The sequence below is a fragment of the Podarcis bocagei genome (genome assembly GCF_964188305.1).
Source record: "Podarcis bocagei genome assembly, chromosome: Z".
Lineage (NCBI taxonomy): Eukaryota > Metazoa > Chordata > Lepidosauria > Squamata > Lacertidae > Podarcis > Podarcis bocagei.
Window position 1 is genome coordinate 10,143,905 of NC_138140.1, and position 19,192 is coordinate 10,163,096.

The 19,192-nt window shown below is 42.0% G+C and overlaps 1 protein-coding gene across 7 annotated transcripts in view; it reads left to right on the forward strand.

Annotated features, from left to right (window-relative positions):
• CAMSAP1 (calmodulin regulated spectrin associated protein 1) overlaps positions 1-18,301 on the forward strand; it is a 48,841-nt gene extending 30,540 nt beyond the window's left edge. For 5 of the 7 annotated variants that reach the window (XM_081179614.1, XM_081179619.1, XM_081179616.1 and 2 more), the window contains 12 exons: positions 1,134-1,273; positions 1,349-1,445; positions 2,655-2,832; positions 4,266-4,357; positions 5,453-5,537; positions 6,057-8,412; positions 10,154-10,290; positions 10,402-10,610; positions 10,696-10,798; positions 11,741-11,856; positions 12,360-12,478; positions 14,338-18,301. In XM_081179614.1, coding sequence (XP_081035740.1) covers positions 1,134-1,273; positions 1,349-1,445; positions 2,655-2,832; positions 4,266-4,357; positions 5,453-5,537; positions 6,057-8,412; positions 10,154-10,290; positions 10,402-10,610; positions 10,696-10,798; positions 11,741-11,856; positions 12,360-12,478; positions 14,338-14,640 — 3,935 coding nt within the window. In that variant the 3' untranslated portion in view covers positions 14,641-18,301. The remainder of the gene's footprint in view (positions 1-1,133; positions 1,274-1,348; positions 1,446-2,654; positions 2,833-4,265; positions 4,358-5,452; positions 5,538-6,056; positions 8,413-10,153; positions 10,291-10,401; positions 10,611-10,695; positions 10,799-11,740; positions 11,857-12,359; positions 12,479-14,337) is intronic. The other 2 variants (XM_081179618.1, XM_081179620.1) reach the window with 1 other exon arrangement.
• The last annotated feature ends 891 nt before the right edge of the window (positions 18,302-19,192 follow it).

A 19,192-nucleotide genomic window follows, 5' to 3' on the forward strand; every position in this document is an offset into this window, starting at 1 on the left:
GCATTCAAATATGCTTTCTTCCATTTAAAAGGATGAAATCCTTAAACAGTGTTTTGCCTGTAAATTCATGCGATCTGGAAGATTACAGTGTCTGTACCTCTTAAGGGATGGCAAAGCTTAGGTTTCGCTGCTAAATAGTTCTTAATGCAGTTAAAATGCTTTCTTCTGTCAAGGCAGTTAAAAAAAATACGTATATATCAGGCAGCCGGAAAACATGCAGCTGGGAGGGAGAGGGAGAGAGAGAGAGAGAGAGAGAGAGAGAGAGAGAGAGAGCGCACGCTGGCTGGCTTGTGTGGGTGGGTGGGGGAAAACTTTTGCCTTCCTTTCCTCACGTTATAGCCCTCTCCTGCATTCTTAGCCTTCTGTGTTTTTCCTTCCCTCCCCACTTAAAATGTGGTTACAAAGCATGGATCCTCAGGATCTTTGCATTGGGTCACCCCAAATTCACCATCAGAGCACACAGCATGTCCATGGCTACAGCCTGCCCCCCCAAAATCACACACCCACTGTTGCCTGGGGCTGCAATGGTGCAAAAACGTGGTTACAAAGCATGGATCCACAGGGATTCTCAGGATTTTTGCATTGGGTCACCCCAAATTCACCATCAGAGCACACAGCATGTCCATGGCTACAGCCTGCCCCCCCCAAAATCACACACCCACTGTTGCCTGGGGCTGCAATGGTGCAAAAACGTGGTTAAAAAGTATGGGTCCACATGGATCCTCAGGATCTTTGCATTGGGTCAGCCAAAATTCACCATCAGAGCACATAGCATGTCCATGGCTACAGCCTGCCCCCCAAAAATCACGCACCCACTGTTGCCTGGGGCTGCAATGGTGCAAAAACGTGGTTACAAAGCATGGATCCACAGGGATTCTCAGGATTTTTGCATTGGGTCACCCCAAATTCACCATCAGATCACATGTCTGTGGCCACAGCATGAAGCACAAAAATGATACGTCCACTGTTTCATTCAGAATATTTCCCCCCTTGTTTTCCTCCTCTAAAAACGATGTGCGTGTTATGGTCAGGTGCGTGTTATAGAGCGAAAAATACGGTAATTGCATGAGCTGAGGGTTAATCCATTGGGCTTCCTTGTGACACTGATCCTTGATGCTTTTATCATTGGTTAGAGATCTGCCTAAAAGAGGTAACATCGATTGCTGACAGTATCTATAACATCCAGCTGCTTCGGGAATTCTCAAATGAATATCTTAGCAAATGTTTTTACCTCACACTGGAGGACATGCTGTATGCGCCTTTGGTCCTAAAGGTAAGGCATGGAGGGATTCACCCAAATTTTAAAAGACACGTAGATAGCTTATTAATGTTAAAATCCTTTTTCTAGCCCAACATGATGGTCTTCATTGCTGAATTATTCTGGTGGTTTGAGAATGTTAAGCCAGACTTCGTGCAGCCCAGGGACCTCCAAGAAGTAAAAGATGGTGAGATATTTTGAACTTCTGTAGCAATAATAATAGTAGTAATAATAATAACAACAACAACAATAACAACAAAAATTTATTTGTATCCTGCCCTCCCCGGCCAAAGCCGGGCTCAGAGCGGCTAACAACAGGTAAAAATAGCACAGTGTACATAAAATCACACAGTCGATTAATTAAAATACATTCTAGAATCAAATCAGAATCAAATTAATAGCAACCATCGGGTTAGAGTTCTATGCAGATTACAGAAGACAATTTCGCTGAAGTGGCTAGAACGTTTTATATCAAAGCACTTTTTTGTTAGCCTGTGTGGCATTCCTTTGCGTCTCCAGGCTTGATTATCAGAAGCTTAGGTCTTCTAGTGGATGCACAGAGAGTTGCTAGATGAGTGTCTTTTTTATCCTTCCAGACTAGATCTTAGTTCTTTTTTAAAGTGTAGGCAAAATACGAGCTTACCCTACCTAGTATGCAGAGAGTCCAGCTTGTTAAGTGTTCCTACACTTGGTCCAGTACTTGGTGGCAGTGGGTGTCTGGAAACTCTTGGCACTTGATTAAAATATATTGAGGTCTGATGCAGGAAATCAAAGTGGCATTGTCCTTCCCATAAATTAACATGGGGCACCATTCATTAAGAGACAGCCCTATGCAGGTCCTGCGGAAATGGATGGAAATTGCATAAGAACATTTTATTTTGTTATGACTGGCATTGTGCTCCATGGGCTGGATGTATGTCACTTTCTGCACTCCTTAATCGTTCTATTCTGTAGTCTTCAATAGCCCCCAAAATTGGCTCCTTATCCTTGTCTCATGGAAGCATTCTATTTTTATGGTCCTTTCCCATCCTTCATTTGCTATACCCATTGCTCATCTCCTATCCTTTTGCAATCACTGGCTGCCTCCACTTCTGGACTGCCACTATGCTTTGGGAATGTTAAAACAGTTGACTTTATATATATATTAAAAGTGCAGGTAAATTTGTTAAAAAGTTTCAGAATCCTTATTAATAGGCATTCTGCCAATTTGCTGTTCAAAACATATCTGATTACTGTGAATTTTATATATGCTTATCTGAGTTTATTGGATTATGATACTGATGATTTGCAATGGCAAGAAATTTCATAGAATCTTACTTTGAGAGTGCCCGTTAGGGCTCTTGATTGGTGGTAGCTCATTTCTAAGGCAACACTAACACTGTAAATGAATGTGCAGCAAAAACAATGTTGCAGCAGAAGAGTAGCCGCCTGCCTGTTCCTATTTCCAACGCAACGAAACGCAGTTTCATGGTGAATCCAGCTGCTTCCAGTTCACCTGATGTACAACTCCCAGTTCAGCTCCCTTTGGAGTCTTGCAACAGGTATTCCCTGCATCCTGAAGAATTTGAGTATCTGTAAGTCTGTCTTTCTATCTCTACATTCAGTCTTGCTTTCCTTACCAGTTTGGGAGCTACAGCCTATTACTAGTGTTACCTTTAATTGTGTCCAGCAGACTAATTCCCTCCTTCTTCCAGCAATTCAAATTAGGCAGCTGTGTGGACTTTGCTCCACAGGTTATATTATTTGGTTTGGGCGAGGTACACAGGCTTACTGAAGGATCCTTATATTTTGGAAATGAAAACATACTATGAGGCCTCCGTTGTCTTTCAGTTTGGTCTGTAGACTTTTGGGATACTGAAGGCAGCAACATTATCTTTGTTCTGCATTAGGTTCCTCCCACTTGCATGAATAAACTTGGTGAGAAAGTGCTTGAAAGCCACTGATACACGATACATTGCTTGTGATGGAAAATGTAACTCAGTTCTGGTTGGATGGCCGAATCTTGATTGTGCTGCTTATAAACCCAAGTCTCTTCTGTGGCTGAGAGTCTCCTGGCTCTTTTAGTCCCCTGCTGTGAGAAGCTATGGTGGTCAGAGTCAATCTCTTTCCCTCTCCTGTGCATTGGTGCTTCAGCCCCCTTCTCTCCTTCCCCTCCAAAGCTCTGTATAAGATGAAAGAGGGGCAACTGTTGCAGCCTCCCAGTGCAGCATCTTTAATATGGTTCTTAAGAGCATGCGTGTCTGAAGAAGCAACTCTAGTTGAGTTTTAGGCAGAGTCTTAAGAGATACATATTTGGTAAAAATAATAATAAAGGAATGTATTCAAGAGCAAGAAATGTAAGAAATAAGGAAGTACAATTCTCAGTCTGTTCAGGCACTGGTTGTGGTGGGAACCTTTTGCAAAAATCTGTAAGCTAATCGCACATCCAGTATGAAAAAGATACCATTTTCTGCGACTGAGTCTGTTCTGTCATTTATAGGCTTCTTTCTAGCTTTCATGGGGTCCTTTTAACCACCCATGTAAACGGAAAGCTTCTTAATGTAAATTTCAAATGTCTCCTACATTAACTATTAGTTATTCAGTAACACATTATGTACAGTAAGACAGCTTTAAAGTTTCAGTAACTTGAATCTTCCTAGTCGGGATGTAATTAAGTTTTGTAAAGGGCTCTTGAGACTTAAGTCTCATTATTCACTCTTATCTTTACTCCTTCCTTCCTGCTTTTCCTTCTGTTTTTTTTCTTTTAAATATGGTTTCCTTTTAAGAATGTAGTTCATTGGCTTAAGCATAGCCTCTTAATTTCAGATAGCTGGTACAATTTTGTGTTGTGAGTCACTCTTGTTGACTGGCTTAATTTTTTTACTTTGTTTTGGCATTTCTGGGCGGGGGGGATGATGGGTGTTGTGTAGTAATGTGTGTTTTTCCTATTGTTTTGTTTTTTCTCTTGCAAAAAAACCTCTCATTAATTGTGTGTGTGTGTGTGTGTGTGTATGTGTTTTAACAATAGCGGAAAAGGAAACCCTGCCTTCAGCCCATCCCATCCATTGCTGCCTTTGAGACAAAAACAACAGAAGTCCCTGCAGGGGGAGGACAGTTCAGGTAGGCACCTATTTCTCTTGTGAACATAGGAGCCAACTCCTAGGGGCTGAGGGGGCTTTGGCCCCCCCATAGTTGATGGGCATTTCTATTCAAATGGTGTACTTGCACCACATCATGTGATCAGTTATGCAAGGTGGGGCTTACCTGGATCCCCCAATAATTTATTCAAGTTGACACCCCTGCTTGTGAACAACTTGATGCAAAAGTAATAGCCACAGCACAGAACACAGTTTTGGGTATTTGGTCCCTCTGAAGTTGACACTAGAAAGCTCCTATTACTGAAAGATCAGGGTTAGGATTAAGAACACACTGCAACTGAGTTTGCCCCACCAGGTCTCTGAGTCTCTGGAACTGCAGCTGGGTCAGGCAATAGTGTGGCTAGTTTAATCTCACTTGTGAGAAAGGAAAAAGGTGGAGATAGTAGTGGGCCCTGACTTAAGTTTCCTTTCCTTTCCTTCCCCTCCCACCCGTGTGATTCAATCATTGAGAACTCTATTCCTTCTCCCAAGCCAGACAGGGTACCTTGTGGTTACAACAAACTTTTGAAGCTGTTGCTCTAGATTGTTGGATGTTGCTGTGAGTATTTTGGTAGGGGAAGGATGAGCAGTTTTGGTTAATCTGAGCACCATTTGCAGAGAAAATAACTTTGATAGTGAATGCCTTTTGTGGTGTTGCTTGGGCTGATGTGGAACAATCTTCTGACCTTCACAGTTCTACTCATACTATGCATATGTATAAGGTAGAGAAACTCTGGCTGCAGCTGTACTTGGCCATTTTATATCAAGAATTCCCCCTACCAACTACTACTGAGGCTTCAGTCCTAAGCATGGTTATTTGGAATTGAGTTCCACTTAGGTTAATGAGTTTTCAATGCCAATCAGCAACTCACAATATCTAGGCTTAAAAACATGTGTACTTGTCATAATAGTGCAACAATTTTGAGCTATGCTATATATGACAGCAGTTTTATACTGCCCTCTAATGGTGAAAGAGGACATTCTGTAATAATAATGTAAAAGTGTAAAATAATTAAAATCAAGAGTGTTTGAAAAGTTGTCCAACATCCTTTATATATATCTATATATATATTTGTAGATCAACGGCATCGTTCTAATTCATTGACAAAAGTAGATGGGCAGCCACGGGAGTCAATCCTTGCATGGCCAGAGAAGAAGCAAAGGTAATATATACTGGATGATATTGTATGGGAAAGGCACCTTAATATCTTTGCATGCTGTTGACATGTGGTATGACTTTATTGGTAAAAATGTTGATAATAGTGTTCATGCAGATAGCGTAGTATTATGGCCTGATAAAAATGCAGCAATCTACTGTTGATCCAGTGGTTAGGTGTTGAACCTGGTCATGAAAGAGTTTTGTTCCTTGGTTTCTGTGATGGGGAAGTGCATAGCATCTTCTTTCCAGTCTGTAAAATGGAAATAATAATGTCCTGCCTCAAATAATGGTTGGATTCTATCTATTTGAATACCAATGTGTAAAGAAGTTCTTTGGATATTAGCATATTATGATAATGAATGTCTTTAGAATTAGTCAGCTCTGATTCTTTTCCTTGAATTTCTGCTTCTTATGAAGGCCAAAATTCAATGAATTGCACAAATTCATGTGAATTCCATAGCTAGGTGGGCAATTTCTGCTAAAGTACCCTTATCAGTTCTAATGGACATTTTGTTACTTCTAGACCTGTTTCTCAGCCAACACCATTCGCACTTCATTATGCTGCAAGCAGTGATGCAGACCCCAGTTCTGGTGATAGCATTAGCTTGGCTCGGTCAATCAGCAAGGACAGCCTAGCATCAAACATTGTCAACATCACTCCAAAACAGCAGCCTCAGTCTGCACCAGTGAAAACTGATGGGAAAAGTTTGCTGAACAATGTAGAAATAGAGGATGAGGATGAGGATGAAGAATTGATCGCAGTAATCTGCCCAGATGCTACACTGAACCATAGCAACCTGGAACTTCAGAATGTGCCAGCTAGATCACCTAGTCAAGTTGCAACCGCATGGGCTCAGAAATCACAAAGCGAAGCCTCCAAAAGCAAGACAGATAGCTTTTTCCTTGAGCCTTTAATGCCTGCTATTCTGCGACCAGCAAAGGAAAAACAATCAATCAATAAGGAGGATGAATGTGGGGAAGGAAAGAAGAGAGGCTTTGTATCAAAGAGAGTGAGTGAGGGGCCCATGGCTTTAGTCCGTAAGAAAGTCAATAATAATCATGCAGATCACATCCTCAGCAGAACTTTTGCTGCAACTTCTAGTTCTGAATTATCAGCAGTTGCTGGTTCTAGCATGGCAGATCCGTCGGTGCACTCAGAAGTCAGAGGAGAGCCCTTCCATCCCCAGGCAGTTAGTAGCTTAGATACTTTATCTCTAGAACAGTCCTCCACCAAAGCACACGAGGATTTGGCTTGCAGTACAAATGTTGGCTACATGAAAAGTCCAAATTCTCGCATTGCAGACACCTCATGGACAATGATCAGGCAAGATTCTGATTCAGACATTCTGGATATGGAGGAAGTCGAACAAGATTTAGTGTCAGACGATCATCCAATAATTGCCAAGTATATAGGAGAAGAGGAATCAGCAAAGCTGCAAGAAGACATGAAGGTTAAGGAACATGAAGATAAAGATGATGCCAGTGGACGTTCAAGTCCATGCCTAAGTACTGTTTCTCAGATAAGCAGCTCATCCGTGACCAGTGGGAGTGCCAGAATGACTAACTTTGCTGAACGGAAGTTTCAGAGATTGAACAACTCTGAAACAAAATCCAGCACAAGCAGCTCACAGAAGACCACGCCAGATGGATCAGAGTGTTGTCCAGCCCTGTTAACCACATGGAAGCAGAAGAGGGAGCAAAGCCCCAACAGGCAGAACAAAGATAATGTTAACCTGCTGGCTTCGGAACTGGTGCAGCTTCATATGCAGCTGGAGGAGAAGCGGAGAGTGATAGAGGCTCAGAAGAAGAAGAAGGAGGTGTTGTCGGCCAGGCAGCGGTTAAAACTGGGCAAGGCAGCATTCTTGGGTGTGGTGAAGAAAGGGAAAGGGGCTGAAGTTTCTCCACTAAAGCCAGAGCACTTCACGAAGGAGTATTCAAGACACAATGGGGAAGGCGTGGATGCTACTTTGAGCTCTGAATCTGATTCCGTCTTCATGAAAGAGGAGGGGGATGAAGAGACTCTTGATGCTCTTGAAGTGCCCAAAGTAAAGGCCCAAGAAACTGTTGCTTTTGTTGAGGAAAACAATCTAAAGGAACCCACTATACATGAAATAGAGAAAAGCAAAATGATTTCTGCTGCACTTCTAGAAGAGAACATCGAATCTGCTGAATGTGATCTCCCCATTGAGAAACTAAATGAAATGATCAGTGCCCTCCGGCAAGATATCCTGAAGATTTCTCGGCAACAAGAGCTTCTCATGAAACAGCCAACAGTATCGTCACTGAGAGGCGTCTCTCAGGACCAAAAGATAAAGGCACCAGTTCATTTTGTCGAACCTCTGTCTCCTACTGACATGAGTAGTCTCCCTAAGCCACCATGTCTCAGTCAAGGTTGGAGTCCTCACTCGGGGAGACCATCTGAACTGAAAGAGGGTAAGGAGCGTCAGCAAGCCATGATGCGCATCAAAACCCTGACTCCTAGCACTGACACCTTGCCACACTTAAGGCAGTTTCCATCAAACAATTCATCCAAGACCCCGACTGAAGCTACTGTTGAAAATAATTTTGACCTGGACGGCACTAGAGAGAAACAGCGAGCAGGATTTACCCTGTCCACTTCCAAAGACACAAATATCCTCTCTGAGGCTCTCAAAGATGTGAATAGTAACATAGAAGACATTAGCTGTGCTTCTTGTGATAGCTCAGGGAAAGAGAACGTCCCAACAGAGGAGTCCACGAGAAGCAAAGGTAGCCTTATTGAAGTAGACCTGTCTGATTTAAAAGCCCCAGATGAAGGAGGAGAAGCTGAAAGCCAAGACGACTCCACATACCTGACTGGTGAAATTGATCAGAAGTCAGGAGTTAGTTTTTTCTTTAAGGTAAGAACAAGATAGTGTTGTTGAATCCCTGATTATTTGGTTCAGCAGTAATCTCTCCTTAACACTTGCTTTTAACTGGGGTGGACTGAATAGTTCATTTTGTACACCCCTATATTACATGTGCTGGGTTTGGTGATGTGGGTGGGAGTATCGTGCATAATTAGATTTTTTTAAAAAAAAATAGCATAATAATTTAATGCTTAGTGTGTTGGCATCCCTTAATCTCTCTCTCTCTCTCTCTGTGCGTATATATTCTGGCAAATGTGGTTGAAGCAAAGGTGCAACAGTCAATTTGGCAGCTCAGAAATAAGTTGCAACAAGGGTGGTCAGCTGTACCCTCTGTTGTCAATGGGATACTTACGTGCATGAGAGGAAAGACGATTATATTTTGCTTTTTGCTAACAGGCACTACCTATACCAAGAACTCTGGCCACAACTTTCAATTAAGGAATAATTCCTACTCAAGAGTTGAGATGAAAAACGTGTATATTCTGCTAAGAATCACAGTTGAAGCTAGTAGTAAATTTAAATAACGTTTAAGTACAGAAATAATGTAGTTTCAAATATGCAGTGATATGGTACAAAGGTACATGAATTACCAGTGCACAACAATTGTTTTATACAAGTCTCAATGGCAGTCAAAAAGAGTCCATATATATAAAAAATCAGGACAAAGAATAAAGAATAAAGGATCAAATAGGGCCAAAACAGAGAAAAACGCACAGAGAAACGCAAGAAAACTTGGATTCAGTTATCTAAGACGCATGTCGGAAAAGGAAACATAAAAGAATTAAATGATACAGACTTCCAACAGATTTATAGTCCTCAAAAAAAAAAAAACCGAGCTGAAGAAGGCGTTTACTCCGAAACAGGGCCCTGTCCTGGTCACCACTACTGAGTCGTACATCTGATTCACACTCCGGATACTCCGTTTTGGCCCTATTTGATCCTTTATTCTTTATTCTTTGTCCTGATTTTTTATATATATGGACTCTTTTTGACTGCCATTGAGACTTGTATAAAACAATTGTTGTGCACTGGTAATTCATGTACCTTTGTACCATATCACTGCATATTTGAAACTACATTATTTTTTATTCTTTGTTTTCTTGCTTTTCTTTGGCACTTTTCTTATTTTTGTAACAAATCAATCAAAAGCATTTAACAAAAACACAATGCAATGAAAAGGCAATAGAGAGTGCCTAGATGCTTGCTTCACAGTGTCAATGATATTCAGTGGGATTATTTTATTTTCTGTTTTCAGGGCCCATCTATTCCCGTGATTGTAATCTGTTTTAGCTGTTTTAAATTATCAGTTGTTATAACCTGCTCAGGAACTTGCTGTTGAAGGGCAAATAATAACTTTGATGATGATGATATGTGTATGTTTATATGTATCTTGTTCTTTAATGGGACTCCAAATGGAGGACTCCAAGCTGCTTTCTTAGTCAAGCACTGACCAGATTCCAGACCAGCTTAGCTTTGGAGATGTTGCTGAAATCACTACCTTCAATTAACTGTCCTGGGGTCATACACTGCAGAGTTTGTGAGCTTAGCAAGAGGGCTGATATTTGTTGCAAATATGGAAAATGGCAGCTCCATTGTTAAAGCAGCCAAAAAAATATGTTTCTGTGCTCAGATGGAAGTCATGAGATTTTCTTCATAGCCTCATACAGCGTTTGCTATTTCTATACCCCACACTGCAAAAACACAACTTCTCACTTGAATTTTAATTTGACAGGATGGGCAGAAAGCAGAAGATGAGCTTGCAAAGAAACGTGCCGCTTTCCTCTTAAAGCAGCAGCGCAAAGCTGAAGAGACACGCCTTAGAAAACTCCAGTTCGAGGCAGAGGCTGAACAAAAGAGAGATGAAGCCCGGTAAATTCAATGTCTTGCCACACAGTATATAGATGAGTACTTCATGCTTTTATGTTCTCACTTGAGAAATTGGTAATGATGGGATTTGAAGGCTGCCCTTTGCCTTTTTAGTCGTAAAGCTGAAGAAGACCGCATACGGAAGGAAGAAGAGAAAGCCCGGAGAGAGCTCATCAAACAAGAACACCTGAGAAGAAAGCACCAGCAAAACTTGGAAGAACAAGGCCGTGGGAAGCCCAAGCCCAAGCCCAAGCAGCCTAGGCCAATATCTGTTCATCAGGAAGAATCCTATAGCAACTTGGAAAGAAAGTGTTCTTCTATCCGTAAGCAGCAGCACTCATTTTGGTTCCTATAACAGTATAATAAAGTAACTTTTTTCATTGTGTAACACCCTTTTTCTTTTGCCAGCTGATAATCTAAGTAGTGCTCAGTCGGGGTCTAGCCTGTCTTTGGCATCTGCAACAACAACCGAAGCTGAAAGTGTTAATTCTGGTGGTGCACCTTCCAAACGGTAAGAGAAATCATAAAGATTTAGGATTCTGATGTTGAAACATACTTTGGGTTGGGGAACATTGCCCAGATGCCACATCCAGCCTTCAATAGTGGCCATGAACTCTCTGCAAAATAGAGATAATTGCAACTTTTAGGTAACAATAGTGTAGTAGTGACTGTCAAGAAATTGTAATGGCGCACTACTTTTAAAGTACTCACTATTAGTGAATGAGAAATAGTCATTGGGGTAATATAAATAAATTGTCAGTGTCATGGGTACTGTAAACAAGATTAACAAGCAATTAGGGGTAGAACTGGGATGGGAAGCGTTTGAGCTCCAAATGTGGTTGGATTACAACTCCCATTATCCTTAACAATTGCCATGCTGCTGGAGACTGATGGCGATATGGGTCCACCTATAGGCTCTCAATCCATTGGAAATAATTGTCTCATTTCAGGTGTTAGCTGCTAATTTTGCAATTATGATCATTGTCCGCTAATGGAGAGTTTGTTACAGCTAACTCTTGATGGGCTTATTTATTCATGGACTCTCCCCATAAAATTGTGACACACACATAAGCACTCCCTTGCTTTTTTGTGGACGTGTGGGTGCTCCATTATATGTGTGTGTGTGTGTGTGTGTGTGTGTATGTCTATGTCTGTGTGTGTGTGTGTGTGTGTTTGTCTTTCTACACACACACCAATTTAAGAGACCATTTCATGCTTCTGACAAAGCATGCTCTAGCCCGCAAGAAATATTCTAAAATAATTTGTTAGTTGCAGATACTATGTTTTTTTAATAAAGCAACTTAGCATGGCTAACCCTCTGAAGCACATCTCTTTTCTGAGAGAGAGAGATCACAAAATGTGGGGAGATGGAAAATTGGACACACTTGCTTTCCCCCAAAATAATCTGGTAGCTATGAACACACTGCTCATGTTCTTCTGATTCTTCTGACAGAGTGAAATCAATGGAAACCTTGCCCATATTGAGCAGGAACCCAAGTCGAAACATGGAGAGAGACTGGGAAAGCACCTCAGCAGCCTCTTCAGTTGCATCAGTAGCAGAATATACTGGTAAACCTAATACATTTTATCTGTACCTGTGTAATTAATGATCAGGATTATATAAGTCTGGTTGCCAGTATGTGGAACAGTACAGTGCAGTCTTCATTCTGTGGTCTCATGCCTCTGAACATACAGCAGGAAGCTGCTTTGAAACAGTCAGACCACTGATCCATCTAGTTCTTCTCAGAGTAGACTCATTGTAATTAATGAACCTTATTGATGTCCATCAATTTTAATGGGTCGACTCTGAGTAGGGCTAACGCTGGATACAATCCTGTTTTATTGGACTTTTATCATGGGATGTAGAAGCTTTGCAAACTTGCAAATTTGCCTTTTTAAATATTGCTAGTGAAATAAGAAAGAAATTTCTTACTTATTTAAGGTTTTTTTTTAAAAAAAAAATCTGCCTTTTCATAGTTGCTCAAGATAGTTCGCAACACTGATAAAGACACATGAGACTTTCATTTTAGCTGAGTTATCAAGCCACTTGTTTAAAATTTATGTTTTATTAGGTCCAAAGATGTTTAAAGAGCCCTGTGGCAAGTCAAACAAATCAATTATCCACAATGCTATTTCCCACTGCTGTCTTGCTGGAAAAGTGAATGAGCCTCACAAGAATTCTATACTGGAGGCAAGTATCTCTGAGAACAAGAGTTTTGGAATTGGTCAGTTGCTGTATACCTTGATTTCCATGCCCATTGTTTGATGTCTTCCAAACATAACAGTACAAACACTAATAATATATTAAATATAATTTTAAGTATTAATGCAACTCTTTTAACACGCACTGTTAGCATTGGTTTTAAAAAATTTGCCTTTTTTTTTTTTACTTTGTTACTGTCCCATATTGAATAACCCTGATCCCTGGGACACAGTGCATTTGCAGTGTGGATGACTTCATATGGAAAGCTCTTGAGTGGCCAGCTTGCTAGTGTGTATTGCAAGTCAAGCTTAAATCATAATAGACTGGTTTATGCATAATGCTAAACTGGTTTATTAAACTGTGGCTTATATGTTTCTTAAATAATAGCTTAGTGTTTTATGTGTAAGGTTTGACCAGCAACTTATAGATTGTTCACTGCAAGGATGGGGAATCTCTGGCCTTACAAATAGATGCTGCTCAAACTGAAAATTCAAACTCATCAGTGGCAGATCTTGGTATCTCAAATTTCAGTGGTGCCCTGTGCGATGCCAAAATCTGGCACACATCCCCTCCACCTCTTGCTTTCCTTTGGATGTCTTAGTTGTGGTGCCTGATGCAACACCCCAGAAGCTCCATGCCCAGTGTAACCAAACCAGATCTGCCTTTGCTCTCTTCAGCCCCAACTTGCATGACCAATGGTCAGGGAAGATGGGAAGTTCCCCATTGTTGACTTACTACCAGCAAACCATTGAAGCCATGTTTGTTGTTGGTTTTCAGACTTTAATTTAACTATGGCTTGGTGTTACATTGAATCCAGTACTCGGTTTGTTTGGCAACTCCACTCCAGAAACTCACCAAACTACAAAAGCATGAGGCAAGAAAATACAGCAGACTTGGGAGGAAAAAGCCAGTGTTTGTTTTATCAATTGTGGCACAACTTGTGGTTAACTCATGAGTTGTTTAAAAGAATCATAGCTTAGTGCTGTGCAAACCAGGTCATTGTGGCACTGCAATTTAGAAGTACCAAATGTATCGTATTTTTCGCTCCATAGGGCGCACCTGACCATAGGACGCACCCAGTTTTCAGAGGGGGAAATCAAGGGGGGAAAATATGACACACACCCCAGCTCTGGGAGCAGCGGACAGGCTGCAGGCAGCCTGTCCGCTTCTCCCAGACCTTCTTCCTGCTTTTGCGGGAGGTGGGGGAATTCCCCCACCTCCCGCAGAAGCTGTGCACTCTTTAAAGGGGCTGCGCTGCTTCTGCTGGCTTTTCTAGGAGGTGGGGAAATTCCCCCACCTGCCGCAAAACCGGCAGAAGCCGCGCGCTCTTTAAAAGGGCTGCATGGCTTCTCCTGGCTTTTCTGGGAGGTGGGGGGATTCCCCCACCTCGCAAAAGCCCGCAGAAGCCGCACAACCCCTTTAAAGAGTGCACAGCTTCTGGCTTTTCTGGGAGGTGGGGGAATTCCCTCACCTCTTGCAAAAGCTGCACGCTCTTTAAAGGGTGCGTGGCTCCTGTGGGCTTTTCTGTGAGGTGGGAGAAGGGACTGATGCGGCCAGTCAGTCCCTTCTCCCTCCTGGGGAAAAGCCCGCAAGAGCGCACAGAGCTTGTGTGCGGCTCTTGGGGGCTTTTCCTGCCTGCCTCCCCCCTGCATTCGCTCCATAGGACGCACACACATTTTCCCTTGCTTTTTAGGAGGGAAAAACTGCGTCCTATAGAGCGAAAAATACGGTATTTCCTGACCTTCATCTTGGGTACGTTAGACATTGCCAGCAGTGTGCTGGGCTCATTTAGCAGTCTTTGATTTCCTGTGGTCATTGCTCTCAGAATTTTTCTCTTTCACCTCTAGGAGCTCAAGAAATGTGATGCCAAGCACTACATTATTTTGTTCCGTGATGCTGGCTGCCAGTTCAGAGCACTTTATTGTTTCAATCCTGAAACAGAAGAAATCCACAAGCTGACAGGAACAGGGCCAAAGAGCATCACTAAGAAAATGATTGACAAGCTTTATAAATATAGCTCGGACAGGAAGCAATTTAATATCATTCCAGCCAAAACCATGTCTGCCTGTGTAGATGCTCTGACGATTCACAACCATCTGTGGCAGCCCAAACAACCTGTAGTGCCAAAGAAGACTCAAACTCACAAATGACATTACAGTTCAGTGGGAGACTATTGTAGATTTCATCGCTGGGGAGAAATGAGTTTCCTCACCCTCTCTCTGGTTTGGGAATGAAATGAGCAGAACCATAATCCCGTTTTTAAAAAAAGAAAAGAAAGAGGCTTATTAAACGTGGATGCAAGGAAAGAATGAAGGAGCAGCTTCAGTGTTCTTTTTGGTTTTTTTGTATGAATGATAAAACGGCTGTTACACCCATTGATAACCAGAGAGGCTTTTCACATGAGGGAAGGTGCATGTAGCAAGAGTGGATTTCTTTTTACTTGAAGTTCTTCATTGGTACAAATTGGGACATCTTTTCTTGTTCCTCCTCTTCCCACAATCACTCTTGGAGTTAGCATGTGCTGCCCCTCAGGAGAACAAGAAACTGGGCACTGTGGCAGGCTTTCAAGGAATATCTTTTAGACTCTGGAGACTTGATAACATACAAACAATTGGTACTTGTCCCTACTGCCAACACTAAACCAGGCTTTGACTTGTGGAAGGAAAAGGAAAATACTCCAACCCCACCCCCTTGCTGCTCAGAACCAAGTTTACCTAAAGTATCAAATCATTTTTAAAAGCACTGAAAACTGTAAAATTCGCCTTTTTTAAAAAAAGAAAGAAAGAAAATGGAGGACTTATGCAAATTATCATGGCTGAACATTTCTGCAACACAATCATGAAGAGGCAAACAGGTGCTACTTGTTGGAATATTCCCAATTTGAAACTTGAGGCAAGCTGAATGGAGTACAGTCAACATTGCTTTTCTGTTTCGAGTAGTATCCTAACAGGATTTTTTTTGTCTTTTTAATAAAGACAGATTATTGAAATAGTAGAACATCTTCACTCAGAGCATGTTACTCCTGTATAATGGTGCACTTAATGATCACAAATTATAATGCTTTTAAATTATGTCCTGAAATGTAATTTAAACTGGTTTTTTCTTTTTTCTTTGAATGAGTACCATGCTCTAAAATGGAGTGTGTTTTTTGTTGTTGTTTTTTGTTGTTTCAACTTTTTTCTTTTGTGGCAAGAGTATATACTAATAAAGGAGAAAATATACCAGTTTCCATATACTAACAATTTTCAAACAAACCTGCATTTTGTTTATTTTTTGAAGGCTCAATCTGATGGTTTCAGTTTTCCTTTTCCATCTAGAAATATTAAATCTTGAGTAATAATAATAATAATAATAATAATTTATTTATACCCAGCCCATATGGCTGGGTTTCCCCAGCCACTTTGGGTGGCTTCCAAAAACATATTAAAATACAGTCCATTAAACATTAAAAGCTTTCCTAAATAGGACTGCCTTCAGATGTCTTCTAAAAGTCTGGTAGTCGTTCTCTGTGACATCTGGTGGGTAGGTGTTCTATAGGGCGGGTGCCACTACCAAGAAGGCCCTCTGCCTGGTTCCCTGTAACTTGGCTTCTCACAGTGAGGGAACCGCCAGAAGGCCCTCAGTGTCTGGGCAGAACGATGGGGGTGAAGACGCTCCTTCGGGTATACTGGGCCAAGGCTGTTTAGGGTTTTAAAGGTCAGCACCAACACTGAATTGTGCTCCGAAATGTACTGGGAGCCAATGTAGTTCTTTCAAGACCAGTGTTATGTGGTCACAGCGGCCGCTCCCAGTCACCAGTCTAGCTGCCACATTCTGGATTATTTGTAGTTTCCGGGTCACCTTCAAAGGTAGCCCCCATAGAGCGCATTGCAGTAGTCCCAGTGGGAGATAACCAGAGTATGCATCACTCTGGCGAGACAGTCTGTAGGCAGGTACATTCTCAGCCTGCGTACCAGATGGAGCTGGTAGACAGCTGCCCTGGACACAGAATTGACCTGCACCTCCATGGACAGCAGTGAGTCCAAAATGACTCCCAGGCTGCACACCTGGTCCTTCAGGGGCACAGTTACCCCATTCAGGACCAGGTAGTCCTCCATACCTGCCTGCCTCCAGTCCCCCCAAAACAGTACTCCTGTCTTGTAAGGATTCAACCTCAATCTCTTGGCTGCCATCCATCCTCCAACTGCCTCCAGACACTCACACAGGATCTTCACCACCTTCACTGGTTCTGATTTGAAAGATAGGTAGAGCTGGGTATCATCCTCATATTGATGAACACCCAGCCCAAACCCCCTGATGATCTCTCCCAGCGGCTGCATGTAGATGTTGAAAAGCATGGGGGAGAGGACAGAACCCTGAGGCACTGCACAAGTGCAAGCCATGGAATCTGAACACTCATCCCCCACTACCACTTTCTGAACACGGCCCAGGAGGAAGGAGTGGAACCACTGTATAATATTGTGTCCCCAGCTCCCAACCCCTCTAGACGGTCCAGAAGGATGTTATGGTCGATGGTATCAAAATCCGCTGAGAGATCTAGCAGAAGCAGGAATCAGCGCTCACCTTTGTCCCCAGCCCGCTGGAGATCATCGACCAGCACGACGAAGGCAGTTTCAGTCCCATGATGAGGCCTGAATCCCAACTGGAAGGGATCCAAATGGTCCGCTTCTTCCAGGCATGCTTTGAATTGTTCAGCAACCACTTGCTCAATCACCTTGCCCAAGAATGGAAGATTTGAGACTGGGTGAAAGTTGGCCATATTGGCCGCGTCTTAAGATGTTTTTTTAAGAAGCGGTTTGATAACCGCCTCTTTCAGCGGGTCTGGGAAGGCTCCCTCGCAGAGAGAAGAATTCACCACCCAGTGAAGCCCATTACCCAGCCCTTCCCAGCTAGCTTTTATGAGCCAGGATGGGCAAGGATCCAGGAGACAGGTGGTTGGTTTCACTCGTCCAAGCAGCCTGTCCACATCCTTGGAGGTAACAGATTAGAATTGATCCCACGCAACTTGACTCTAGCACTCTCCCGCCCCGTCCCTGCTCCCACGGTGGAGTCTACCTCTTCCCGAATCTGAGCGGCTTTATCTGCAAAAAACTTTGCAAAATCATTGCAGGAGATCAGATATGACCTTAAGGCTGTTTGTTTTCCCCACTACAGAAAATAACCTGTTTGTGTATATGTCTAATGAGGGCCGTTTTGATTACTGATAATTATAAAACCTGTCTGTTCGTTCCCCACCCCCAAGCTCACTCTGACTCAGCTGCCCAGGAATTTATTTTTAGGTTATGACTCTGGTTTGCACATATTTTACTTCTACTTGAAGTGTTACTTGAATATGTTTAGTGTACGGCAGCCCAGCCTGATGGGCTTGGTATAAATAATAAAATAATACTTATTATTCTTAGTGCAAAGGATACTATGCCAACATTAGAGATTGAACAGTTGAAACTCCAAAACACAATACAGTGTAATTTTGTAATGAATTTAGACATAACAATAATTGGAATTAAAGTGAGTTTTGTACAGAAGTGGTGAGAGAGAGGGTAGTGAATACTAACTAGAGAAAGAAGAATGAAGGTCTTATATTGCAGTCTTATTGGTTCCAACCCCTTGCAGTACATTTAGGTCAGCTGTACATTTTATTTAATAGCTGGCTACCCTGTAAGAAAGGAGATGCTTTATTATTTCTAAAAGTATTCAGCACTGTCATGAGTGTAACTTTTTTCTGTTACATGCTTTATTTCTGACTGTTTGATATTATACAACATATTTATTTTATGGAAGCACTGAATCTTAATAAAAACCATCACCTAATTTTTGTTATTCCATGCATCATCTTTTTTTCTTTCTGTTGGACGCCTCCCTTATGCTGAGACACAGACACATAGCTTTATTGATGTGCTTTGCATTTTGTTTGAAGTGTTTCTTAAACTAGGGATTGGAAATCGAAGGCCCTCCAGATGCTATTGGACTCCAACTCCCATCCACCCCAGCCAGCATGGGTAGCAGTCAGAGTCAGGGATGATGAGAGTTGTAACTGAGCAATATCTGAAGGACCACAAAGTTCCCAAGCCTATATTAAAGCAAAGTTGTCTTGACCTATGGGGAGCAAGTAGCATGGTATGCATCCCAGCTGGTGGAGCTTAAATATTGAGCTGAAAACCAAGTTGACACTTTGTTTTCCGTCCTTCATCTGGAAGGACTCTGATGGGTTCCTGTAAAGGAGTTGTCTGAGTCTGCAAGAACCTAGAAGGAATTCCAGAGTTTGCTCCCTGAGTAAAAGCTTCATGTTTGTTAGAACTTGTGCCTTTGGGAGATGTCCAGTATGCATGCCTCATAGTGTTCCCCGTATCATGAAACAAGTCTTTGTGATATGTCCATGATTTTTAAATACCATAGTTTAAACTCTGGATTCACCTATCAGCTTTATTCTTGAGCTATAATGGGTAGCTTCCCCCCTTTTCCTTTTTGATGTTTGAATTATTGGGGAAAAGTCATGAGGCATGAGTATATATTTGCAACCTTCATACTGCTTTCACATCCAAGTAAGGATTAACAGCTTATTTACAAGAAATAAACCCTTTTCGTATTTGCCTTTACAGTTCAGGTGGAATTCTTACATGTAGAACAAAGATGTAGCTCATTTTGTGTAGTTGTTAGGCATTGTTAGATTCTAACAATGTGAAATTATTGGGTGGTCTTCGA